The sequence below is a fragment of the Solanum tuberosum genome, unplaced genomic scaffold, assembly GCF_000226075.1.
Source record: "Solanum tuberosum cultivar DM 1-3 516 R44 unplaced genomic scaffold, SolTub_3.0 scf00039, whole genome shotgun sequence".
Lineage (NCBI taxonomy): Eukaryota > Viridiplantae > Streptophyta > Magnoliopsida > Solanales > Solanaceae > Solanum > Solanum tuberosum.
Genome location: NW_006238968.1, coordinates 1,710,723 through 1,738,506, shown reverse-complemented (window position 1 = coordinate 1,738,506; position 27,784 = coordinate 1,710,723). Strand labels below are relative to the sequence as shown.

Here is a 27,784-nt window from a genome sequence, read left to right as displayed (position 1 = left end):
AGCCAGAGTAAACTTGGGTGGGTAAGACCCAACTCGATTTCCATCTCAACCCATTTTAATATCTCCAATTTCAACCCAACCCGCCCATTTGACACCCCTACATTTGACAATGCACCTCCAAGCAAACCTTTAGTCCAGCAAATTACTTATAATCACAAGTTTGATCCAGCAATTTATTCACAATCACAAGTTTGATCTGCACCATATAGCCTCAAATTTACAGAGATTTTAACGCGAGAGCATTGTTACAACAATCAAAATCTAAGTATAACCCATCACAGAGTGGTTAGAATGTACAGATATTTGCAGCTTCTTCCGCTAGCCTGCCGAAAAATGCAGAATCTCGACGAACAGGCAAATAATAAAACTAAAAAGCACTTGTATTGGGGGAAAAATTATCTGCTTCTGTAACATCAAGAATGGCAACTCCTTGCAAGAAAATATGTCATTTTTCAATTAAGACTTTATGGATTCATATTTCTCACCAACTGCACCACCTTTATCCTTCTGGAACTGGATATAGCGCAATGTGCTTGCGAGCAAAGCATCTGCAGCAGGATCGGCTGTTTTATTTTCACTTTGCATTTCAGTTGTTATTAGCTCGATTAGGCTCTGGATGGATGCAACAGTGATCTGTGTGACACCCTTCTCATAGAAATATAAATACCTGACATCATACAAATGATAAAGTGTATCTAACGTCAATGACCTGCAAAACTGAGAATGAATCCGAGGAAAGGAAATAAACAAAGGATGTATAGTGCTGTTTACTTGTTTAGAATTTCTATAAAGAGCAAGACTGATCCACTGCTGCCTCGGGTTGCATTCGACATTTGTTGAGCAGCATTTGCAATCCTTAAGGCTCGTTTTAAACAAAGCAAAACCCTGGATCAATGAAAAAGAAACAACCACGTTAAGAAGAAAAAAACTTGAAATCAAGGAGCAGACTCAAGAGGCAAAACTCAGAGTGGCTCAAAGAAGACCCATAAACACACAAACCACAACTCGTGCAGGTATAAACCAAGCTAATAAATGCTCATAATAAGAGTGGCATGCCAGAAGTAAACTTCATCCCTCCCTGACATAATTACTAACCTCTCTCCATCCTTGATGCTGTCCTGGTCATCAACCCAGAAAAGATGTGAACAAGAGTAGACAGCTTTGCACTGATCAGGCTTCTTCAGGAGTTTTGCGGAGTACTAAAGGATATTAAGAGAAGAGGGAGGAAACGGTTACTATCATAGAATGATGAAGCTGAAATCAGGAACAAGATAATAAGAGGTAGTAGAATAGTTACCCCTGTAGCCTTGTGCGTTAGCGTGTCCCTGTTCTCAACACCAAAGATGTGCATTCTCTGAAGAGTACCTATTATTAATTGTATTGCAGTCACCTGTGCTTTAGAGTCCTATCAAAACATTCAACTACAATTAGACAAAGCAATGCATGAAATGTAAAAAAACAATGCAGATATATTGAAATTCCAGGAAGTCGAGAAAAAAAGATCATAATAAAGTAAAGATAGGATAAGTAAATACTACCGAAATTTCTTCTTCGTATAGTATATAAGCTTGGGTGAAGAATTCGTAGGCAACAGGCTCTAGATCAGAGTCATTGGCAGCCTGAGCAACAAACTACATGTCAGTAAACCCATACTTTTTTAATAAGGTCCACAATCTTACACATGTCTTAAGGATGAACTCATGTACCTCAGCACACTCTAGGTACAACCTTAGTGCTAGTTCAGGTACTGGGACACTTGAGAGAGCCTCAATTATCTGAAACAAGGTGTATGCAATTCATACGTAATACGAATTTCCTCAGCACAATCTTAGGTGTCACAGGATTATTGCAAATAAAGAAAGAGAAGCTAGAGATAAAATAAAAGGATACAAGAGAAGCAAAGCTGATCTTTTATTTTTCTTTTCACCAAAAATTCATAATGGTGGTCGTCTTATCTTCAGAGCTTAAAATGCAATACATCACATACAACCCCATTCAGCTATATTACCTGATTTAAAATCTGAAAAATTTTCTTAGGTATAGCAGATGTTTCTTCCTCTGGAGCATTTTCATCTTGGTTTTGCAGTCGCCTTACCAACTAAAAAAGATGGAAAATCACAACATCAGAAGGTAAAGAAAACAGTCAGTTGTGTACAACAAAGGAAAACTTGCTCAATCTCTCTTTTTTTCAAAAACTGGGAAGGGAAGGTTTCCATTTTCTGTCATTTACTACTTTGAAGTTTGAACAAGCAGTTGCATCGAAAAAAGACCATCTTAAAATAACTCATCACTTGATTCATATCTTTCGAAGAAGACACAGCATGAGGCGTTTAACGCACCACCCATCTTGTAGTCATTGAGTTGTGAATTCTAACCTTAAGAGAATTAAAAATGAGGGGAGGGACTGTAAAGGGAAGCCTCTTTGGTCCTCCTGTCACAATATGCTTCTTCACAGTGCAAATTATCTGCAAATCAAAGAATTGGTAAACCATATCAAATCTGAAAAGCAAGGTACCAACACCTATAGCATGAGATATAAATATTATAGCCACATAGACATATAATATTGGATTGACACATTTTACTTTGCACAAACAAACATATAAATGAATGATAAGAACATCACACTCAGCTACTTGCTAGATGAATGAAATTTTCATTTATGGATTTACTACAACATACCCCAGTGTAACCCCACAAGTGGGGTCATCAATATCAATCATCATTGGTCATGTTTTTCCATTTAAATTCAATTTCAGGCCAACATTATACACAGTAAAAGCACTACAAAATCTCCATGACATAGGGCTACAAGATTCCCTAGAAAGCATAACACCTGAAATAAACGTACTAACATTATTAAAACATATTCCTAACTACCTACATAAATCTTTTTCTTCCCTTATGTCCTATCTTTCGTTAAGTTTGCATGGATTCCAAGAAATTGAAAGTCTTGAGTTTCGAGACAACTTTTTCGATGTGATTTTAAGAGTACCTCATCCTCTTTTAACACCTGCACTCACCATGGTCTCACACCAAAAAATTGATGCATCCGGAGGTTAACGGAATATATGACTAAACCATCTCAAGCAACCTTCTATCATGAAGTACTTACACCTTTTGTCGAATATCATCATCTTTTATCTGTCAAATCTTTCATGACCACACATCCATCATCTTTGCATCTGCATCTCTGTGACACTTGTCTTGTGGAAACGTTGAACTTTAGTGGCCAAATATTCACTCGCATATAACATTGATGATCACCCCCATATAACATTGATGGTCTTATAACTAATCTATTGAACGTAATTATCAGAACAAAAAATGCCTAGGCCTCTTCGTGGTACTAATCAAAACAAAAAAATATTCTAGATATCTCTCATTAATCAGATAATAATTGTTGAGGTAACTGACCAAAGAGGAAATGAAATTGAGTACATGCTCCATAAAAGTATGACAAAATTGACTTCATAAACTTGACCAAATTCAAACCCAAAATATAAGTTATACACGATACAACACACTTTTCCAGCAATAAGAAGTAGAGAGGTGATTTGTGGAAGGGATATGCAGAAAATCCAGAAAGAGGTATCAATCGTTACCTTCAGCATCTCCTCAGGGTCGTCATTGTGAAGCATTTGAATAAGCCGTGAAACAGAGTTCTGCTCTTCCTTGAAATCTTCTTCGTCAAACTTAAATGGAGGACAAAGAAACTTAGGTCTAATGATTTGAGCAAATAAAATTACAAAAAACTAGCCGCTAAGAACACGGTGGAAAGTGGGTCGAAAGATATGAGGTAGCTATTTAGAGAAGCAGAGAAGTCTCTGATCACCTCATCATGAAGATTCTCATCCAAATCTCTGATAAGTCCTTTCATTAATTCAAAAAGAGACTCAACCTGCCAGACCAATAATTTCAAGTAATAAATAAGCTATTTTATTACAAACAAAATTTAAGAACAAAAAAACAAAAAGAACCTAACCTTTTCATCTGTTGCAATGCAAGTTTTATTTTTCAGAATAGTTTGAACTAAAACATTAGCCATCTCTTTGCTAGTTGTATCATCAAGGTGCTCCATAACATGAGGATAATTTGAAAGCTTTAATGCAGTATCAATATCCTTATACTTCTCCAGTGGAGCACTTAGAAGGGCCACAATCTGTTTTGTTGCTATACTGTCTTTGAGCTTTCCTTTACCAGAAAGCTTCTTAACACATGCACCCTGAAGCGACAAATACAGTGATCATTAGTACGTTATAGGTACCATATGCACAACGCAGGCCAGAAAGTCATTATAATTCATGCAGCCTTTAGCCTTTTAATCAACCGTTATGTTGTTTTTGCTTTTTTCTTGCTTTTTTTCTTCTTTTCTTTTTGCGCGGTTGAACTGTATCAAACGTAGATAAAAGAAAAAGGGGGGAAATAAGAGTTGACCTACCAAAATCTGATCCACATAATCAAGGCGATCAGGGTGGACATGAAGAGTAAAAGTTAAAAGAGATGAATATAAAGTCACAACTCCAGCTATAGGCATGTCTTCTTGGGCTTCTATCACCTGCACCAAGACAGAGATGGGCATCATATCTAAACTACTTGAAAAGTCACAAGACACCATTGATATTGGAAGAAAAACAGTAATGTATGAATTCCTTGAGTCAGCAAACAGAAAAAAAGTTGTAAGAATGTCATGAAAGGCTTGGTGTCCCCATCATACTATTGAAACACCCATAAGTTTGCGGGGGCAAAAGCAGGAATAAAATCATAATCATCTGTGGCTCTGTGCATGCATATATCACAACAATACCACTCTAAAGTTGTGAGGAAGGTACAGTCTCCATGACTTAACTTTCCACTGACATCCACAGATCTTTGGTCAACTTCTACTTTTCGACTTATTAATTTTTGAATGAGTCAGAGAATTGGTTACAGTTCTGAAAGTTCTTCAAGTTCTTGTTAATCTCCACATGCTGGAGGTAGATAATCCAGCGTGGGAGAGTTCTCTTTTAGAATATTCCACACCTTCATAAGCAAGAACTGCATTTACTCAAGGTAGGACTCATTTACCTTCCCTATGGCACTATTTAGTTTCGCAAAAGCTTCCACTTGAAAAAACTCAGGTAAAACCTGCAGTTAGAAATGATTTAGAAACTACATATACAAAATCTATTCCACAAAAGTTATTTTATGTGTTACTTACATCTGTACTTAAAGCAGCATAGTTTGAGAGCCTTTCCATCAGCCGAGCAAGCACCATTTTGATATCAACAGATGGCTGAAGAAAAAAATGACATGGAAAATAGTGATCGGAAGATTAATTCTAATAGAAGTTAAGCATTAATTGGAGGTTATCTAGAACGGTCACAGAGACAGTTCAAACAACTAGCACAAATTCATATCACCAGCGTGAATTTATCAACGATGACAAAAAAATTCTAAGATTTTATGAAAGGCCGATGACAAAGATACAGAACTTCAGTATACCTTTTTTAAAAACAAACTTCAGTACCTAATACGGTGGGTTGTCAGCCTAATATCAAACGACATAAACAAACTACACTCTTCACAAGTCATCAAACGAAAGATAACAACATTGTAGATTAACACTGTTGCAGATAGTGAACAAATCTCAAACTTCTGGCATGAGGGAATCCTACTAGACATGACAATTTTCCTTCATTGCTTAACTGTTCTATTTAACTAGAAGCTTGTTTTATGAACCAAAAATAAAACACACCTGAAGCTGGGGACAAGCACCCAATAAGGTTTCAAGAGTTTGTAAATGATATTCATCAGGGAAGACTTGAATCATGCAATCCATCAAATAGCCCTGAGCAATCTCATCTTTACAGTTGACAACCTAAACACAATCATGAGGTGCACATTTTGAGACCAAAAGAAATGGTTCACATTTTGATGGACAGTAAATTGCTAGACAAATCACCTGCTCTAAAATCCTTGGAAGTACAGTCTCTTTGTACATCTCAAGGTCAATACCCTCAATTTGACTGAGAACATGCAGGTTCTTCCCGACCTACCAAAAGTAAGAGCAAAAAAGGAAAAGCTTCGCATGAGTGTACACATCCACGGCTTACTTGATTGCTAGTAAACATGATGAAGTAACAGTTCATACAAGATCACGAAGCTCGCTCCTTTCTTTTTCGCGTTTCTTCTTTTCCTGAGCAGGTCCCTGCAGATGAGAAAGCCCGATGCTAGCCTCAACTCATGATCAGCAAAGAGTATGAATCATTCACAAGCATTAAAACACCTGCATGACCACAAATTATGCCCTCATGATTTACATTTACCTTCATGACATGCAAGCATTGTGGTACTATGCATGTCAAGGCATGAGAGCATGTTATAGCATCCACAGATGTTTCAACCAACCTGATGTTGCATTCTAACCCAGAGTTTGTTCATTTCCGTGAAATTTTGGAGTACAAACTCTACAGCATCCACAACAGTATCCGCATCTCTGTGGAAGGGAACAAGATATTAGTGTATAAAACAATAATGTTCATATTACAGGTGAGATTAAATATAAAAGAAGCTTCAATGAAGGTAAGATAGTCTCCTTCTCTTTTTTTTCTTATTTCTTTCCTCAGCGTCAAGATCATACAACATTTACGAAGTTGAGGAAACCCTCAGCTAATCAATTGGCAGTAAGAACCATAAAACAGATTATATGAACAACATAATCTGCTACTCCAGCATTTTATTCAAATATTCAAAATAACACACAGATACACTGCTGGTCCTGCCAATCAGTTTGAGTCATGTCAGTGGTTCGTGCATTCAGGTTGACACTTCATCGTAGTATTTTTCTATCTTAAGCACTTATATTTAGAAGCTAGAACATTGTTAAGTAAACCCAACAAACTTGGAGACTGACACATAATTCTTGTAACTAAATTGATGGTAAAACACCATGGAGCTGAGTAACACCCTTACCCTTCATACTCAGAACCTATATCAGGCAATTTATCCTTGCTCACTTGGGAAAGGTAACTCCTCAGAAAGAGTCCACGTAAAGGATGTTGTATACCCCGGCACATTTCAACCAGGTCTTTAAGGATATCCTTGGCAGGAGCCTCCTTGGATTTGATGTACACAGACCCCACTGTGCAAAGTAGATACCTGGGGAACAAAAGCAGGGGTGTGAACTTTAGAAATTAGAATACGATTGCGAAGTGTATAGCAAATAATAGAGAACCAAACTAAAGACAAGCTTGAAAGCAGCCAGATAATAAATGGAGCATCTCTTTGACATAGGTTAAACAATTAAAGAACAAAGGAACCAACGAAATGAAGCACATTACTACCACCCCACCATCCATATTTTTATCTTGATCTTGAATAAAAGTAGCAACTAATATAGCAGTGGAAATCTTGGTACCAATATTTAATATCTCAGCATCCCTGAGTACCTACATGTCTTCAGCTATCCTACTAACTTCCTGAACTCCTCTCCAACTACCCATCCTAAGCTAGTCTGAGCATAATCTGCACTCCTGTTTGCTACAGCATCACCAGTTCTCTAGATATTAACTACCTAAAATAGCAGTGCTTTCCAAATAATTCCAGAAACTAATTGGAAATTTTCCAGTTTGAATAAACTACAATGCAAGTTCTAGCATTGATCTCCATTAACCAAACTGCTAAAGCAGCAAAACTTGCATTCATGTGAGTCATAAAGGAACATCCAACCAAGGCTAAAGGAAGGCTGAGAACATATGTATTTAGTAGCAGTGTTATCAAAAGCCAAAAGCACAAAAAAACTCTAAGGTCTTTTGGGGTGTTAAGCGCAAATAAAGTGTGGGCTTTAATGAAGAAGGTGCAAATGGAGAAAAAGTCAAATATGTATGTGTAGTCCAAGATTAATAATCATAAGCATGAATAACAAATATATGGATAAAGCAATTGAAAAAAAGTCATGATAAAGTGAAATATCAATTGTTTAGTGTCACATCTTCAAAATTGCACTCAGTGGCCCTTAAAACCTTAATGATGACACTGAAGCACCCATAAAGCAAAGCGAAGCGAAGAGCTCAACATGTTTTGTGCCTGGCGTCAGGGCTTAAGTGTGCCTTTGACATCATCGGTAAGTAATTCAGCGAAGAACAGTAAGATTAGCATTGAAAAAGTAATTTAAAAGCAATGCCAAATGCAACTGGTCCTAATACTTCACTCTTATGTAAAGGAAAAGTCATCTCTGTTACACTGGTTGTTCTTACTACCTATATTTGTGGATTCTCCATCAGAGATAGGTATAAGCCAAATATTTTCTCACTAAATCCATTTTCTGATTTCTCTAATGTTTTGCCTGTGCGTTCTCCAGTGTAGATTTTCTAATGTTCTCACCCAGGAAGTATAATCTTTTCTCTTTCTGGCTTTTGGCCATGATTGATAGTTTTCTCTATATTTGATTTGAGCCTTTAATCTCATTACTTTCCTACAAAAAAATTGCTCCTGATAATTGAAGCCCAAAGTACTACTCTCTGGAAACATACGAAATAGATACAGACTGCAAATCTTTAAGCCAATCCGCAAACATGAAATTACTCGCTTAAGAACTTCACAGTAAAGCTTGCAGAAAACGGAATTAAAGAGGAAGATACAGTTGGATCATCACAACAACTTACAGTCTAGGCAAAATGTTGCCAGCGTGCTGCACGAGTTCATACAACTCAACAATTGAGCAACCCCGCTTTGTCTCCTCCTTGAAGAACATTTCTAGCTTTCTCAATTCATCAAAAGCCCGCATATCTAATAAAGCAATGAGCATTTAAATGTTTAAAAGAATTCAAAATTTACAAATAATCGAATAAAATAACAACTACAACACTGTCCTATCAAATGCTTTTAAAATGTTGAAACTCAATTCTTTCAGCATATCAATAATACAACAACAACAAACCCAGTATAGTCCCAAAACCGGGGTCTAGGGAGGGTAGTGTGTTCGCAAACCTTACCATACCTTGAGGAGGTAAAGAGGTTGTTTCAGGAAGACCCTCGGCTCAAGTAACAAACATCAAAGCAACTAACAGAACAATACACAAGTAAAGAAGACAGAGAAAATAATAAGGAAAAATAACATAACATACCAAAGAGGAGCAACAACCATGACGAACTAATGTATCAACCGAAGCATACTAAATAACCAGAAATACGAAAAGGTCGTAAGATAGGCCAAATACGAGACAAATGCTACTACTACTGGTAAAAATAAACAAGAATAGGAAAACAGATACAATGCACCAATCTATTCAGCTAGGAAATGAGACCACTCCCTACCTACTAAAATTTTAAGTTAAAAAAAGCAAACAAACAGCAACACAGTTCTAATACTGAGGTTAAGGAGCTAAAAATAAATTTTGAAATTAAATTACAATTTATCAAATGAGCAATAATTAAGATCAGATCAACTGAAAAAGTACACACATAGCTCGTAGTATTTGTGAGGTGATAGCCTTGAAGTTCGGAGCTCCGACAGCATCTGAGCTGAATATTTGAGTGCATCTTTCAGATTATTTGAGTCCTACACAATTCATACAAAAACTCAAAAGTTAGGTCTCTGGAAACCAAAAAAAAAAAAATACAAATAAATATTGCAAAAAAATTGGGGGTTTTGTGAAAATACAAGAGCGCGATGCATGTGAAAGGCATTCTGTTGAATGCCGGCGATTCCAGAAGCTAGAAATTTCTCTTCATCTTCAACTCCGTTAGGGGTCATAGTGTTTTCCGATCGATTTCTCGGTGAATTCGCAAAGTCGACGAGCTTTTCTGGGTTCTGTGTGTGTTTTTTTTTGCGTATTTTGACTTCAGTTTTGTGACATTACTTCCTTGCAACTGCCAATTAAGAACCATGGGTCGGGTCGGGTCGTTTGACACCCAAGTTTGTCCTTTGGTTTATTTGTTTTTTCGGATTGAAGAAAATTCTCATTACTTATTCTTATTAAGATGTTTAAATTTAATTATAGATTTAAATATTAGTTTGAGTATTAAAGTTAAGACCTCAAAATAGGTATATTAAAATATTATATTAACAAATATTTTGAAAAAATTGTATGTTGATCGATAGTGATAATTGTGGGTACTAGTCAATGGTAGTTGGTGGTCGGTGGATGGTAGTGATCCTACGTAGTAGCTAGTGGTGATAGAAGATGGCAACAGTGATTAAATAAACATGATGGTTGTTGATGATGGCAACTGATAAATGTGGTAGATGATAGTGATTGCTAATTATGATGTTGACCGATAACGATGATTAATGATGTAGTAAAGATGATTATTGATAGTGATTAGTGATGGATTGATAATTATAATAATAGTAATTGCAACGACTAATTGTGATGATTTGTGATAGTAATGAATTAATGATTATGAAAGTGCCTCATCTCAGGTCATTTGATTCCAACACAAAAGCCATGGAGTAATAAATTCCAAATGCATGTCATTTGATTCCAATATGAGAAATCTTAAGCTCGATTGCTTGTATACCTATAGCATCACAAGTACATATTTATGTTTACAAACAATCAATAAATTCATAAAAGAAAAACATTTGATTACAAAAACTCATTGGTAACATTGGAGTCGAGGATCAATCGAAAACAACTAATCTACTTTCACAAAGGTAGGGATAAGATTGCATACACATCAGCTCGCCAAGTATAACTTATGGGATACGTTGGTTATGCTGTTATAACTCATTGGTAACATTGTGTACTCTAATAGAGTTATCCACAAATGTGGAATACCCTCTATTCAATACCTTTTTCAGTTTCAGATATAAAGGCTCAGATTTTCATTTTTCTTATAAATTTCATTTACTGCAGTAACAAGCACTGAGACAAGCAACAAGCAACTCCCAAACCCCAATAAATAGAACTTATAGAGAACTATACACAAGCCAAGTCTCCATATATTATTCGCAAAAACTTCCAAATCTACCTAAACCTAGTAATCGTCAACCACCTTCAACGAGTGCCCTGGGGTAATATTACAAAAACTGCATCCTGTCCATTTTGCTACCAAAGACGAAAACGAGATAGTTTTCTACTATACATATATCAGAAGAGGAGAACACTGGAAATCAACGGAGTTTATTCTGAGCAACGGCCTGGCATAATTCATCCTCATAGAATAGAACTCTATTAGAACCCAACGACTTGCATAGGGACGTTGGTATAACAGATGGAACCATGTATCTTTTAGGGATAGTAGACTCTTGGAAAAGAACAGCTGCAATTTGCCTCATCTCTGGGAACTTGAGACGGGGTGAGGGACGTGGACCATGTTTTGGAGCCTTAGGAGTGTGAGGAGTGTTGATCCATGCACCTTTTCCGTTTTCTTTGCTGCAAGTGACAGGCATATGAGAAATTCAACAGATATGTCTATAGCCATCAAGATGGGATATGGGGATAAGAGATGAAATATTACCTTACAAATGGCCAGTGATCAGTGGGGATAGGAGTCATGGTTCTTAACAACTCCTGCCGCATTCTATCCGGAGTAGTATAATTAAAATGGAAAAGCCTTGCCTGAATTACCTATTGAATTTGATCCACTGATTAGATTCCAACATAAAAAAGAGATGAACACGGAGAAAGAGAGATAGAGACTCACTGCCTTCCTGATCTTTTGAGAGACATGGAAAACTGCTTTAAGTTGGTCGTGGTGTAAATGGCACAGTAGTTTGACCTCAATCAGAAAGTAAAAAAACTATCAGCTATTCAGCTCAGATAATTAAAAGGAGCAAAACAAAATACATAGAAGATTGGTTTCCTAAATCACACCACCAAGCATAACACTCACAGGGAAACACTAAGACCCATGCCCTGCAGATCTTGAATTCAATTTTTCAGTGAATGCAGAGAACATAAAGAAAAGCACACATATCAGCAAATGTTTCATGTATCACAACACCCACTGGTCTTTGAAATATATATCATACCATTCAGAGATAAGCTATTTTCAGCTGATAACCCAGTCCTTCCAACTGCTTCTGTTCTAGTATTTACTTTCTTTTTTCATAAGCACTATATACTCTTGAGTTTTCTAAATTTGAGTAACTTACAAATCTGACCTTAAAGTAAGCAGGTTTTCTACATGATGCTAACCAGGGAGACAACAGGAGGGGTAAACAGGTGAAAGAAAATGTGGACGGATACTAAAATACAGGCATGATATGGATTCCTGCTGCTATGGAAGAATGACAATCATCAACAAATAAGGAAATTATAAACAGATCCAGCTGATATGATGTTGTGGATGAGACACATTTATGTGGCTTCAATTCATAAAGGTTTCCCAAAGAAAATTAATGAAATCAATACTATAAATGCTAAATATTATATTTTCCAAATATCAAAACAATTCAAAACTTCAAATGAAAATGACATAAGAACAATTCAAGATTGTTAACCACCATGGTTGTCATATTTTCTTCTAAGTGTGACACAAGATCCAACGTCCACAGTTCAAAACATGCGAGTGGGTAAAATGATGTTAATCAGAACATTTGATGCATCAGTATAGCATATGATCAACAATAAAATGAAAGAAAAAGGAATAGAACTCTCTATACCAGTAAATCCATTGGAAGAGACTCGAGCCTTGACTCTGATGTGCACTCAAATGCACCAGGTGTCTTTGGTGTCATTTGCAATTTATTCTTCTTAGATACATCATTGGGAGTATTCACAGAACCATAACAAGACTTCACAGGTGATAAAAATATGGGACTTTCATCAACAACATTATTTTGAAGTGCAGCTTTATCGTTCGTTTCATCTGAAGTTATTACAGCCACCCTTTTCTTCCCAAGATCCGTACAAGATTTAGCAGCTGATGCCTTAGTGTAACGTAGCTGAGCCAAAGCACCTGGTTTCAAATATTTTCCCTTTGTACTCCTTGACCGCCTTTTCTGTTTTGGAGCCTTGGATTGGCCATCTTTGGGTGACACTTTACCCATATTATTCTGATTTACTTTCTAGTTTCCAATCAGTTTAACCAAATCATCACCTAATTTCTCAAAGTCTCGACTTTAATCAATTCTTTTGCTTATTTATCAAATCAAGACCGGATCTAACTCTGATTGCTCTTCAACATTGACCTGAAAAGTTAAAAAGTTCCAAGACATAGCCATCAAAACAGGAAAGATTCCAACTTTTAATAAACAAATTAACAACACAAAACATTAAAATCAGAAACCACAACAAATGGATGACATAACTAACTTCTTCAGAGTTACAACAACAGGATCTGGATGAAATAGAACATCCAATCCAAAAACAGGATCAAGATAAAATAGAATCAAAATTCACAGCTAAACGCAATAGAACATACAATTACTTAAACATATAGCAATTCACACATGCCACAAACGTACACAAAGAACTCCAAAAAATCATCCATACTAATACATTCAAATCTCAAACTAGTTAGAATAAATTCTAATAGCTACAACTCCACAAAAATGAACCCGCACCCATGTTAGATCCTCCAAATATACACTACTTTTGAACAATAGCTAATATAAATAGCTACAAACAAAACCAAAAAAAAAAAACGACTAGATCCTAAACTAGTTAAGATCAACCATATGAATCTTCTACCCTTCAACAAATAGCAAAAATCTAAACCAAAATATCCATGAAAAAAAAAACAGAGACTAGAAAAAACAGCTATACACAGAAACAACAAAAATTGCTCCTCAGTATTGAACTAGTTAAGATCAATTCCACAACACTACAACAACATATCCAGTATAATCACACAAAATGGGGTCCCGAAAAGCTACAGTGCACGCAAACCTTACCTTACACCGCTGAGAAACTGTTTTCGATAAATCCTCCGCTCAAGGAACTGTTTTACACGACACATAAATGCAAAAAAACGCAAATCAGAACCTCCATGAACAAACAAAAAAAATACACAAATTGGAAAAAATAAGAACGTAATCCAAAAACAAAGGTAAACAGGAGAAAAATGGCGAACCTGAAATGATGCAAAAAAATCGACCCGATAAGTAAGCAGATAGAAGCGAAAACCCTAGCAAAATGCAGAGAGGGAAGAGGAGGGAAGTGAGAAGAGGGAGTTTCTAATATCTAGGGTTTTGGTTAAAAAATAAAATAAAATATTTGAATTTGTTGTAAATGCCCGCCAAATTTTTCAACAACTGTTACCATATAGTATAATGAGATATTAGTACTTTAGTCCTTAGAATATTAATAAATTCTAAATAAAGCGAAAAACTATTTTAAATACTATATTATCAAACAAAACAAACATACTTTGTATAATACTTTTGTGGAATAAAGAGACTGTTTTCGATAGAGGTTCATTTCTAAAAGAATAATAATAATGTGGTTACTAAAATAATAATACTAAGGCTAGTCCCCTCCTTCTCCAACATGACGTGCGACACACTTTCTCTCCACATGGTCGAATCATCTCATCCTTGCTTTCATCGTGTTGTCTGCCACAAATATCAGTCTCACCTTACCCATATAACCTTGTTTTTAATCATATATATATCACGGTATTTTCATATATCCATCTGATCATTCTTATAACTATTACATTAATTAATCGTTTGAATGTGTGCATTTTTTATTGATCAAAGCTATGTTTCATACAGCAATATCGATCTAACCACCACTTTGTAGAGCTCAATTATCTTTAAATTTTGCTGATATATTCTTATAAGAGAGTACCTCAAGTGTGAGCCTCCATTTTACTCACCCTACTCCAATATTAGAATGCATGGTCAAACACATACTAAATATCGCATACATCTATATAAAGGAACAAAAACTCATATTTAAGTTAAGATTGAAAGTTAAATGTGTTAATCCATATATCATAAGGATCATAATCATAATTCATTCATAATTAAGGGACCAAAGTAAATACTTTTATTCTAAAATAAAATAAAAATAACTAATGAACCTAGGCCCCACTTTATGGACTCTTGGGAAGTGGGCCAGGCCCACGTGGGGTATAATAAATAGATTAAAGCTGACGTGGCAAGTTTTAATTGGTTGTGCTGACAGTATTTTAAGGGCTCAAGTAGGAATCCGAGGTCAGTATTCTGACGTGGTCTATTTTCCTACGGCGTTGATGGCGGCAAACTTGGATTCTAATTAAATTTTATTTATTTAATTTTGTGATTTTAAAAAAAAAAATATATATATATATATATATATATTATCTGTCTTTTCTAAAATAAATAAAAAATAAATCTTGGGAGGGAAAATTTGATTTGACAATTATCTGTATTTTAAAAATTATTTACGGAGGAAAATATAAGAAAAAAATATATATTTATATCATTTTTTGGGTTTCAACTTTGTATTTGATATTCATATTGAGATAAAGTTTTATATATTTATTCGATTAAAGGTGAAAGAGTTATATATTTATTTGATTGTAAAATTGGAATTTTTTTATATGCGAGATGTAAACAAGAATATCTCATTAGATTAGTTATCTTGCATTTTATGTGGAATTGATGATTCATCATTTTTATATAATTAGTGGAATAAAATAATTTTGATGATATTTATAACTAAATGTGGGATAAAACAATCTCATATCTTATCCTAGAGTTATTATATTTCGTTAATTGTATATAGTATTTTTTAACAAAATGTATCGAAAATATTTTCACGTTCGTTAACCCCATAAATCACCCTTGAACAAAATGTTGATAAGAAAAAAAAAAACATGAGAAACATTTTTTAGAAAGTTGGAAAAAATAAAAAATAATTTGTTAGCTTTAAAATATTTTAATTAGATCCTATTTAAATATGAAAGGATCCTATGTGAAAAGGGGATATTAAAAGGACTATACAACTTCTTTTTCCTTGGATTCTCTTCTTCTTATTTTTTTTATCCGATGTGTTTAGTATCTGTCGATTAATTTGAATTTGCGACAGACAATTCCACTTCGAAAAATAAAGCATTTTTCATAAAAAGAATCGACTTCATATTAAAACTTGAACCCTGCTTTGAATTCTCTTATATGAAAAAAGTTTAAGATGATAGATTTAAGATATTTTTTAATCCCTAAAAACCCCTATAAGTTTTAGATTTTGTTTATAAGTCCAATAAATTATTTTTGCTACAATTAAAAATTCATAATTTGAAAATTCGAATTCTGGATCCTTGTTATAATATTTTATGAAAACATGAAAAATTTATTTCATTCACACAAAAGATGATAGTCCAACGCTCCATCACACCTATTGTCCTTGCAACATTATTTAGGAGTACATGAATAATTTGTCAAATATAATTCATGATCCTTTAAATTGAGAAATTTGTCCTTTGTACTTCAAAATTCATGATCCTTTAAATTGAGAAAAGTACATGAACTTTTTATTTTTTTTTATTATTGGATTATCGATTTTTAACGTTTTGAGTTTTTCTTTAATGGGTTAATCGATAACGATCCGATAGTAAATTAAATAATTATTTTATACCATTTGGTATATAAAGTCCTTGATTTAGAATTTAGTTTCATACTTTTATTTCCTGGTTATCTCAAACTCACAATTATTCTACAATGTAACAATATTTGCTTTTGAGTAAAATGCAATTTGTCAAACTCATGTGCATGGTTCATTTGGTTTGTCACCTTATTTCTAAGTGATTTTCAAATAATTTTTTAATGTCAGATCTTAACGGTTAAATCGATAACGATCAATAACCGATAAGACAATATCTTAATGGTTTTATAACGATTTACCATGTCTATAAATCGATCATCGATAAGTTGAACCAATAAAATTCAAAATTGATCCGAACCGATTGATACCCAACCATAATCGAGAATCTATCTTAAAGAGTTAAAAGGCTAAAATCTGTGTAATTTTTATTTTTTTTTGAATGTTATTTATAAAATTATATATTAAATATAATGTTATTGAAATTAGAAGGAGCATAAATAAGATTTAACTGGATAACAAAAAATAAATATTACTAAGATTCAAAATTGTAAGCCTGCCAATCAAACTGTGGTTAAGATTGTAAGCATTTAAATTCATACAATTATTTAGGGTGCATTAAAATTGAGATAATAGTCCAAATAAATATTGTGGCTAATATAATTGAAATAATTTTTTAAATCTAGATATATTAAGCTAGTCTATTTAATTGCGTTATAAATGATGAACCATTTTATTTAGTTTGGGTAGTTGTTAATTATTGATTTGTTTTTTTTATTTATTGATTAATGTTAATATATTAATTTTTCCATTTCGAGTTTTTAATTTGTTGTTCAATGTTTGCATCAATAGGTGAAAACATGTATCAAACTATTCTTCACTATTGAAGATTCTTTTTTCCTTAGACTGATACACTCGATTGTATTTATGTATTAGAAAAACTGATACACTTATTATCAAAGTGTATCTTCTTTAATTGATACATATTGATACAATAATTGTATCAATATAACATAAAAAATATATTTGAGTATCAGAAAAAAATGATACAACTATTATCAAACTGTTCTTGTGTACAAAAAAAATTGATACAACTATTATAATAAAAAAAAAGGTAGTATATGTATATTTATTTTAGGGTGATACAATACTCAAACATTGTATCATTATTGTGTATATTGATACCTACTACATCTATTTACGGATTAGGGTAGAAAGGAGAGCGGCGAACGAGATTTGAAAGAAAGATAGATAGATAGAGAAAGAGGAGATTTGGTATTTTAGTTTCAATTGAGATACATGTTGTATCGCAAATACACTCTAGTCTCTTCTCTCTTCTCTCTCGATCTCACTTACCTCTCTCCTCTATCTTTCTCAATCTTCATCGTCTCTCTCGTACCTCAATCCAAATTATAACTATTTATGAAAAACTAATTAAAGACCAACCCAATAGAATATGGATATTTGTGCGAATGGCCCAAAACTAAATGGTGGCCCAAGAGAGAATTTTTGGTGAAAATCAGTCCAAGTAGAATGTTTGGTAACATAACAATTTAAAAGCCCAATTATATTTTTTTCGAGGGTGTTTAGATTGACTTAAAAGTTGGTCAAACTTACCTTTAAATCGATTTTTGACTTCTGAAAGTGTTTGACAAATATAAAAATAACTTAGAATAAGTAAAAAATAATTTAAATAAGTTAAAAAGTGTTTAACAAGATTAAAAATAACTTAAAATAAGTTAAAACCAAAATATCTCTCCCTACTTTTTATTTTTTGACTTAAAATACATTTAAGTTTGATTTTTTTTATTCTTTTAACTTAAAAGCTACTTTTTAAAGCCAATCCAAACGGGCTCTTCCACTTCTCCCTATAATTGCCTAATACTAGTATGGGCATCAAATGATAATGACCTCATTTTTTAGCAATGTGATAGAAGTGTCAAATGAGCGGATTCTCTTTATATTATGACTATATATATATACATTTTAAAAAAAAATTATTTAGATTAAATTACTCACGAGTCAATTGATTGCATATTAGCCCAATTTTAAAACAAGTGGATAAAACGAAACTCAAATAATAATATAAGTGAATTACTAACCTACTAAAATATAAACAAACTAGATGAATCACAATTTTATAAGCTGATTTTAACGCACCGTGTGAAGCGGAATTCAAAGACTTTCATTGGCCTTGCATGCCCTAAATACAAGGCAAATTGGGGTACTTCAAGGAATTGGACAAATTATATTGGACCATCCATTTCCATTCATTATCACCCTAGCTACTCTGACTAAAATGTTCGATAGATAGGAGTTTTTTTTTCTCCAATCATATAATCATGATGTATAAGTTAGTTTGGTATATTTTGACTAATTTTAGGGGTAATTATTATCTAGCACTAATATAGATATTATGTAATTTGGTTCAGAAAAGTTAATGGTGAAATGAAGTGTGTTGGAGAATGGAAAAGACAAAACTAACGTGGAATGATATTTATGGAACTTGTTTCCGTTACTTCCACTAGAAAGGCCACTTTCTTAATTTTTAAGAAATTTATTTTTCTAACGATGTATTTTTTGATCAACCAAATATGAAAAAATAAAAAACATTTTCAGAACCCCCCCCCCCCCCGCGCTCCCCAACCCAGTTAATCACCTCGTTAAATAAACATAACTATACATATTTTTGCATTTGTCGAAACAACAACAACAACAACACCAATATATAATCTTATAAAAACGAATATATACATAATTTTTATTATTTTTGATCAATCCTCGATTCAGAAAAATATTATTAATGTTAAACAATCTAACGGGTGGGCGTTCGGTTCTTCGGTTTGATTTTATCAAGCTTTGATTCGATTCTTCAATTTTAGAAAAGTGTGCACCGTATACCAAACCAAACTAATTTGGTTTAGTTTTTTCTACTTTGGTTCGGTTTAGTTCGATGTTTTTAAATCGTTTTTTTTTTTATGTGAATGAAAAATAAAATGAGGACAAAATCAAAATATAAGATACTTAAAAATTTAAAAGTATGTTAAGGAATACTGTGTCTCACCATGGAACACTAAAATACTATATCTTTGTCAAGAACATTGTGCATCGAACTAGTATTTCTTGAAGAAAAAAAGGATGAAGACAGATTCTTTTACATAATGTACATTGATAAAAATATATTTTGGTCCCTCTTGGAAATTAATATTTGAAGTTAACTATTGAATTGTACATTTCTTGCTACTTTGATTTGTTCGTGAATGATTTAATTGTTAGTTGACTCTTTAATTTTAGTTAAGAGAATATATATATATATAATTTTTTAAGAATTTTTATTTTTTTAATAAAAGTTCGATTCTTCATGCACCAAAATTCTGAAACCTTTATACAGAACACCGAATAAAAAAATTAAAGAACCAAACTGAAAAACAGAAGTAATTAGGTTCAATTAGAGTTTTAGGTATTTATGTCCACCCCTAAATCTAACACAAACCACACGTACAAAAATGACAACACTAATCTAAAAGGGCCACCGATATTATTGAGTTTTTTTATTTTATTTGGCAAGACATGCATAAACGATAAATAAATTGGCACGATTAGTCCACAACTATATTTCTGTCTTTTTGTCTTTCTCTTATTTTGTTTTTTATTTTTTGTTTCGCGTAATTTGATGTTTGATATTCGTATAGAAATATGAATTAATTTAAATTTATATAGTGTAAGATTCATTTAAAGAGAGAACACTCTTTTTATAAATCTTTTATTTTTATATATTCAATAGTTGAGTTCAAAAACTCTGATTACGAATAGAGGAATTCAATCTCATCACAAGTCCACAATCCTTCATGATCGTTTGTTTTGAAGTATAAATAACACTAATAATTTATGTATTGAATTTTATTTATTGAAATTAAATACTGAAAATCAATTATTGTATGACTAATTTTGATATAATATATATAATAATTTACTAATGGGTGTAAACGAGATAAAAGTGAAAATAATACTCTATGCGTTGTTATTTACGACATAATAATATTCTTTACATTACTAATTTATCGTGATACTATTTGAAATTTGGGATCCAAATTTTTAAATTTAATAATGAATTTGAACATAAAAAGTTTAAGTTTTTTGAAATAAATTTATATATTTTAAAATTATGTAAAACTCAAAATATTTAAATGACATAAAAAAGAAAATTAACTAGAAATAAATTAATTAACTCTCAAAATTTTAATAGCGGCACATAAATTGAGATTAAGGTTAGGAGGACAAACTAAAAAAGAATAATTTAAAAATATAATATTATATTGCACTAGTGAGAAAAGTGCTAAAAGTAGGCAAAAAGAGATGGGACACATGTGCCTCGTCCATCCCTCTCTACATGGTGTTGGTCCCATTATTAAGACCCTTGCACAATTTTTTCCAAATAATTGTGATGTTCAGATTAGCTTTCATTTATTTTGAGTAATTTTATAGATATTTATCATTTTTTATCATCTATAAATATTTTAAAATAATTTTGTTCATCAAAAGTAAAATAAATACAAAGGATCACTTAATATTTTTTTTGATTTTCCATCTGTTGTTCGGTATTCACATTAGAGTTCAACTAAATTTGAATTCGAGTCAGTAAGTCTCACATTGAGGGATAAAACGCTCCCTGACAAAGACTACTCTGTATCCAAGAGGACTCAGACTCGAGACCTCTTGATTAAGGATGAAGGAGAACTTTGCATTCCACCATAGCCCTCGCGGGTGACCCCTTAGTACATTTATCTCCACTAAAAATTGACGACACTTGCACAATATAAATTGGATGTCTTTTTATTTTTATTTTTAATTAAAAGAAGAAGCATGATCCTACTTATTTGTTTTTTAGTTGTTTGCTTGAATTACGCCAAAATCCTTATGAAAGAGAAATTTTATTCTTCATACACAATATTACTTTTTTTTTTGTGATACTATAAAGACTCAATAGTTGATGCAACATTTAATTGACGATGTTAAATAATATTAATATTAAATTATATTGCCATCCCCAAATGGTCATGCAGTGCGATTTGAATTTAATCGAAGCTCCAATGTGGGTTTCGGACATTCGGTGGGAAATAAAAAAAAGAGAGATATATTTATTTTGTCACAATTTGTATGTAAGATTTTAAAAGTTAATATTTTAAATTTTAATCGTAAATTCAGGCATAAAAAATTTTAATCGTAAATCCAGGCATAAAAGATTTTAATCATAAATTCAGGCATAAAAGATTCTAATCATTTAAAGTAAAATTCATATATTTAAAAATTACGTAAAAATATTATCAGTTACAACACTTAATTAATAAACTTAAAGTATCTAAATAGCATATAGAAAAAATTCTGATTAAAAATAATAATTAACTCTTAAAATTTCAACTTTGTTACCTGAATTGATACATATTAAAAATTTGATTAACTTTCGAAATTTCACATGTACCACATAATTTTGGATATGAGAAATAACATATATTATTTAAAAATTACATTTATTGAAAGTACTATAAGTCATAATAATCAACAACTTAAATTTTTTAAAAGAACATATTACAATTTGGTTGACTTTCATATTTTCACATGTGCCATAAAAATTGAGACAGAGTGAGTAACATATATTATTTAAAAATTATATTAAAAGTACCATAAATTACAATAACTAATATAAAAATTTAATTATCTCCCCTAATATTACTTGTACCACATAAACTTAAACAAATAAAATAATATATATTGAGCTTGAATTTGCACGAACTCATATATATATATATTGAGGGAGGGTGTGGTGGTGGTGGGGGGAGGGGGGGCGCTAATTAAGTAGGCAAAAAGGGATGGGACACATGTGCCCCTTCTATCCATCTCTACGTAGTGTTGTGACCATTGTTAGGACACACAATTTATTTTTGGGAAAATGCATAAATTTCTATTTGAATTTGTTCTGAAAGTTCAGTTATATGCTTAAACTATTGTAGTGATCTATTACATACCTAATTTTATTTAAAGTGATATTAATACTCCTGAAAAAGTGACATGACATAAAGAGTATCTTCACATTCCTTAAAATGCGTGAGAAATTTTTTTATGTTAAAATGACAACTTTAAACACATGGCATTATTTTATTGTCATTATACAATTAAGTATTATAATTTCTAATATATTATTATGCCATTTTTTTTTCTTTTTTATCTTTTAATTGGTGACCCCAATTTCTTTAAAACTTTTACTTTTATTTTTTATTTTTTTTTGAGTTCTTCTTCTTTAACAGTTCTTCGTCACAATTGATGATTTCTTCAATTTATCCTCATAGAAGCATATCCATCACTCTACCTTAAAAAGAAACTCTAAAAGTAAATAAAAGATAGTGGAGAAGATGTTGATTTCCACCGAAAAGTTGATAATTTTAACTTAAAGTTCATGATTTTTACTCGAACTCGCTAGAGGATTCACCAGAGAAGATCACCGGAAAAAAATATGAGAAATATAATGACTTCTATTGAAAATCATATGACGTTATGCATAAAATTCATGATTACAGTGCCTAAATTTTTCAAAAATCCATCGAAAAAAGTATTTTTCTATCTTTGTCTTCTTTATTCTCATCGAAGCACCACCTACAACCATCACAATGTTATTTTTGTCTCTAGCCATCAATAGCATATTTGATTTTACACACAAAGAATACTAATCATGAAGTGCTTGATTTTCATCCATAATTACCAAACTTTCATCCATATTAATCTCTACCATTGTAAGATTGAAGCAAAATAAATAAAAGGAGGTAAAATAATTGTGTTTATTTTTCTCTCGGGAGCAAGGTAAATTATTGTGGAATCTAATTTATATATTACTTGTGAACAAGGTGAATGATTAATATTATTGTTACTCTGCATTTTTTCACCTATGACTATATATACTTTCTTTTGTATGTGAAACTTATTTTTTATTTTATTTATGATTATGCTCACTGTTTTGGTTATTACATAAGCTTTTATTTTATTTTGTTTTGTGTGTGAAATATTTTGGGTTCACATGAAAATTGAAAAAGGGGTGGTGGTAGTGAACACTTTTATTTTAGTGTGATTGGAACTATTATTTTCTTACACTATGTTTGGATCATTGTTATCCATTGTATTGTATTGTATCGTTACTACACCTACAATGTTTGTTTTGATTGTTACTTAAAATATATTGTATTGTATTGTTAAATTCCGTTGTTACGTAACAATGAAAACCCCCATTTTATGGAACAACCAATTTGGTGTGTTTCCATTGTTACTTAATTTCTTTTTCCATTATATCTTTACATAATATTTCATAATACTATTTTACCCTTTACCTTATATTATTTAATTCTAGTCAAACCTCCTACCCTAGAATAATTAAGGATATTTTAGTAAATTTATAAATTACAATACAATATGATACGGTCAAACCAAACAATAAAAATGTTATTAAACAACAACAAACAATACAGTCTAACCAAACATTGTATCTACCATACAATAGAGTACAATACAATACATTATGAAACAATGAATAACAATGATCCAAACAGAGTGTTAGTGTGCAATTGATTCTTTGATTTATAACGGTAATTCACTAGCTTACTTATTGTGCACCAAACATAATATAATATAATGTTATATGTAACTCTCTGTTTTGACAATTTAAGATATTAGTACATACTTTGTTTGAGAATATTTTTATTGTGTTTCTTTTGTTTTATATTTATTTGTGCATGTTAATCACAAAGTGACAATATCTTTTTAAGGCTCAATGGTGAGTCCTATTATATTTTGGCTTATTATGTCATTGATTGAGGGTAAGACGAAGGATTCAAGTCCTATCGCACCAAGAGGGTAATACATCCGGTGAGAGTCCTGGTGCATCATGATAGTAAAATATTGGGTTGGGTCCCAACAAATAATAACCTAAAATGCCTTCTTATGGGTAAGACGTTGGGTTCAAGTCCCAACGTTATGTAATGACGATGTAATGATGACTGAGCAAATTGATATGCTCTTGATAAAAGTCATGAAATTTTTCTGATTGATTTGCTCCATTCTCTTATGTGAATGTGGTAGCATGATATAATGTGTCTGAAAATGACAAGTGGTTAAATGTATGATTATGAGTATGGTAAAATGTTTATGGTCAATTGTGGTAATTAAAAGGAAGAACATTATGGGTTCTTAATATGGTCCTTCAAATGTGAAGGTAATTTTTGATCATCAAAGTGGTATGAAAGGTTATTGGTCACATTGGGTTGGTGCAACCCAATTTGAAAGTTTTGTAAATCCTCCATCAAAATAAAGAAATGCAAAGTGGTAGGTACATTTAGTATTTTTAAAGTGATGTTGAGGTGGGTCAAATAAATTTGATAATGTCAAAGTATGACTAATAAAAACTTATGGAGCATGTACAAATGGTTATGGTCATTACTTGAAGAGAATGTGACTTGTGTTCTTATGGATAAGAACATGTTCATGTATTGTTGGATAAATATCACATCTCACCTCTACGGGAGGTTTGAGAGATTGAAAAGGAATAGTTTGATATAAATGGTCATTTAGTCATATACTTTAAATACTACTCAAATATTGTGGTATGTTAAATTATGAACTATTGAAGGACAAAAGAAAGAAATATTTTTTTCCTATAAAGGTTGTGGCTATGACCAAAATAAATATTATTGTGTGGCAACACAAATTTGTCATTGGTTGTCAAGAAATATGTCTTGCATGTGATGGTCACCATAAGAATGGTCACCATGACAATAATAATAATAATTTTCTCCTTGAAGGAGATGGTCACCATAAGAATGGTTGTGTGAATTTGTGGTAGTACACAAAATTAATTGAGAGTTTCGAAAGGGCTAATTTGTTATTATCCGGAGGAATAAAATTGTTCATAATATTGGGGTTGTAGTAAGTCTCAAAAGAAACTTTTTAAGTTTCGAAAGAATTGAAAAGAAAAAAATATTATATTAAGACGATAAATTATGGGAAGATTTAATATCTTCAAATTACTACAATCAAAGTGGGTTATAAATATTTACGTATAAGATTACCCATTTTTTTTTTGTTTGTGTATACAAATATGGGTATGATAATGGAATCACATGCAAAAGTAAACTAGAAGTTTACTAGAATAAACATCAGTTGGCATAATCGGTTGGCCATTCCGATTCAAATGTGATGCAAAAGAAATTGAGAATTCATGTGACTATATGTTTGAAGAATAAAAGATTCTTCAAGAATTCTCTTGTGTTGCTTGTTCTCACGATAAAATGATCATTGTATCAGCTAAGGTTGGGATTGTATCCCCTGAAATTATTTGGAACATATAAAAATGTGAATATGGGCCTGTTCACCTGCCATGTGGACCGCTTACTATTATGATTTAATAGATGCATCTACGGTATGGTCACATGTGCATTTGTATCAACTTACAAAGTGGTTTTTGTAAGATTGTTTGCTCAAATTGTTAAATTAAGAGCACATTTCCAAACTATAAAATTATGTTGATAATACTGGTTGGTTTAGCAGAAATTGTTTTCCTCCAATTATAGCTAGACCACTGATTATGAGAACAATCTCTCAAATAAAATTTGGTATGAGATATGTTTATTTAACAGGTATGCATCAAGCCAACAAGGTTCTCCCATCACAATTGGTTCAGGGTCAGGAACCAAATAATTTCTATCTAAAAATTTGATGTGTTCACATATGATTTTATTGCTCCACCACGCACAAAGATGGATCCCCAAATGAGGTAGGGGGTAAATGTTAGATTTCCTAACATTTAGGGGGGAGATATGTGTTGCAGCTGAAAATTATGTGTGAGGTGAATTATCTAGATCCTCGTTAAAAAAAATGTGAACTTAAAGTTCAAGAGATAATTCATTTTGCAATGTTGCAAATAATTTGCCAGATGTATTTGCTGACCCAATATTTTAATTAAGCTACAAATGCTCCAATAAATAGTCCTTGAAGGACACAGTCTACGGTACGCCAGAAGCGTGATAGACCAATTGATTCCAAACGTAAAACTCCTTGAGGAAGGAGAGGAGTAAATTATCAAAATGGTCATGATAATGAGGTATGTGCTTTGAAAAAGCACTATGACGTAACACTTCATAAAACCTTGGCAAAAGTTCAGGTACCTGAAAATGATGAAAAATGAAAAGATCTCGATAAGTTATGTCATATTAGAATTGATATCAAAATGTTCATCGACGGTATCTTTGATATGAAGTAGCACTCAATGCTATAAATGATTACGAGGATCTTAAATTCGAATCTGTCATATAGTGTGGACAGATAAATGATTGGCACTATTCAAGTATATTTTGTTTCACATAGAAAAACTATGTTTTTGATCTTATAGTTCATGGATCAAAATATAATGTCAGTGTGGTACAAATGAATAATTGTGCAAAAGTATAACCGAAAGATATAAAGTGCGGTTTGTGCCTCAGGGCATAAAGGGTTTTCGCAAAAATTCTGACATTATTAAATGGAGATATATTCTCCAGTGGTGGATGCAATGAGACTTGTTTCAGTCTGGCAATGGATGAAATACTTGAATATGTATAATGAATGATTATTATGTCTAACTAGACGATAAAGGTTATATGAAAATCCTTGAAGGATTTAAAAGGTCTTAAAGCAATTCCATTGAGTACCCAATGTTTCTGAGATTGCTTAACACAGAGAAAGAATCGTTTTGATCTCATGAAAATGATTTAAAATGCCATGTATTAGTGCAATTGGTGCACTTACATATTGTTGGTTATGAAAAGGCTAGAAGATTATTTTATATACATAACGAAAGTTATGTGAAGGGATTGTCATATTATCATTCAAGTTATGACAAGAAACTAACAAAGCAAGTGATTCAACACATAAAAGATGTGTGATTTTCTTTCAGAAGAAAAGACGGGCTTCAATAAAATTAAAATGATCAATTTCCGAGTCATAAATGATTTGATTATGTAGATGCAAAATATTTATTTGATCTGCATAAAGCTCGATTGCAAATGGACTATTTATTTATATATGGAGACACAACAATATCTTGGCATTCAAAGAATGACATTAGTAACCACATTTTCAAATCATGCAGAAATAATATTGATTTATGAATTAAGTCGGGAGTGTGTTTGGTTGGAATCATGATTTATCATATTCAGAAAATATGTTATTTTCTTTTGAAAAGGATATTTCAGCCACCATATAGAGAAATAATATATAGCTCAATTGAAGGGAGGATACAATCAAAGGAGATC

At 32.2% G+C, this 27,784-nt stretch overlaps 2 protein-coding genes across 2 annotated transcripts; both read right to left on the bottom strand.

The window, feature by feature from the left end:
- Positions 1-124: 124 nt before the first annotated feature.
- Positions 125-9,840, bottom strand: LOC102583363 (vacuolar protein sorting-associated protein 35A-like). Its single transcript, XM_006343292.2, has 22 exons — positions 9,644-9,840; positions 9,445-9,541; positions 8,646-8,769; positions 6,955-7,140; positions 6,391-6,478; positions 6,134-6,190; positions 5,945-6,034; positions 5,738-5,860; positions 5,201-5,275; positions 5,068-5,127; positions 4,442-4,558; positions 3,986-4,225; positions 3,836-3,901; positions 3,606-3,695; positions 2,376-2,465; positions 2,009-2,098; positions 1,707-1,775; positions 1,539-1,619; positions 1,298-1,405; positions 1,096-1,199; positions 772-885; positions 125-667 (listed from the first exon to the last, which is right to left on the bottom strand). Exons 1-22 carry the CDS (start codon positions 9,734-9,736, stop codon positions 457-459), a joined length of 2,373 nt encoding a protein of 790 aa, XP_006343354.1. The 5' UTR covers positions 9,737-9,840; the 3' UTR covers positions 125-456.
- A 1,024-nt stretch (positions 9,841-10,864) lies between these two features.
- On the bottom strand, positions 10,865-14,125 carry LOC102582829 (F-box protein At4g35930). The gene is made up of 6 exons (XM_006343290.2): positions 14,005-14,125; positions 13,826-13,872; positions 12,593-13,120; positions 11,632-11,706; positions 11,446-11,555; positions 10,865-11,360 (listed from the first exon to the last, which is right to left on the bottom strand). Exons 3-6 carry the CDS (start codon positions 12,977-12,979, stop codon positions 11,099-11,101), a joined length of 834 nt encoding a protein of 277 aa, XP_006343352.1. The 5' UTR covers positions 12,980-13,120; positions 13,826-13,872; positions 14,005-14,125; the 3' UTR covers positions 10,865-11,098.
- Positions 14,126-27,784: the final 13,659 nt, after the last annotated feature.

Excerpts from the sequence above, each read along its gene's own strand:
- LOC102583363 (XM_006343292.2), bottom strand. The coding sequence starts at position 9,736 with ATGACCCCTAACGGAGTTGAAGATGAAGAGAAATTTCTAGCTTCTGGA. Across the intron at positions 6,191-6,390 it reads GGGTTAGAATGCAACATCAG|GGACCTGCTCAGGAAAAGAA; the intron begins GTTGGTTGAAAC and ends TCTCATCTGCAG. Across the intron at positions 3,696-3,835 it reads ATGAGAATCTTCATGATGAG|TTTGACGAAGAAGATTTCAA; the intron begins GTGATCAGAGAC and ends CCTCCATTTAAG.
- LOC102582829 (XM_006343290.2), bottom strand. The coding sequence starts at position 12,979 with ATGGGTAAAGTGTCACCCAAAGATGGCCAATCCAAGGCTCCAAAACAG. Across the intron at positions 11,707-12,592 it reads CTCTTCCAATGGATTTACTG|GTCAAACTACTGTGCCATTT; the intron begins GTATAGAGAGTT and ends TTTCTGATTGAG. Across the intron at positions 11,556-11,631 it reads CTCAAAAGATCAGGAAGGCA|GTAATTCAGGCAAGGCTTTT; the intron begins GTGAGTCTCTAT and ends CAAATTCAATAG.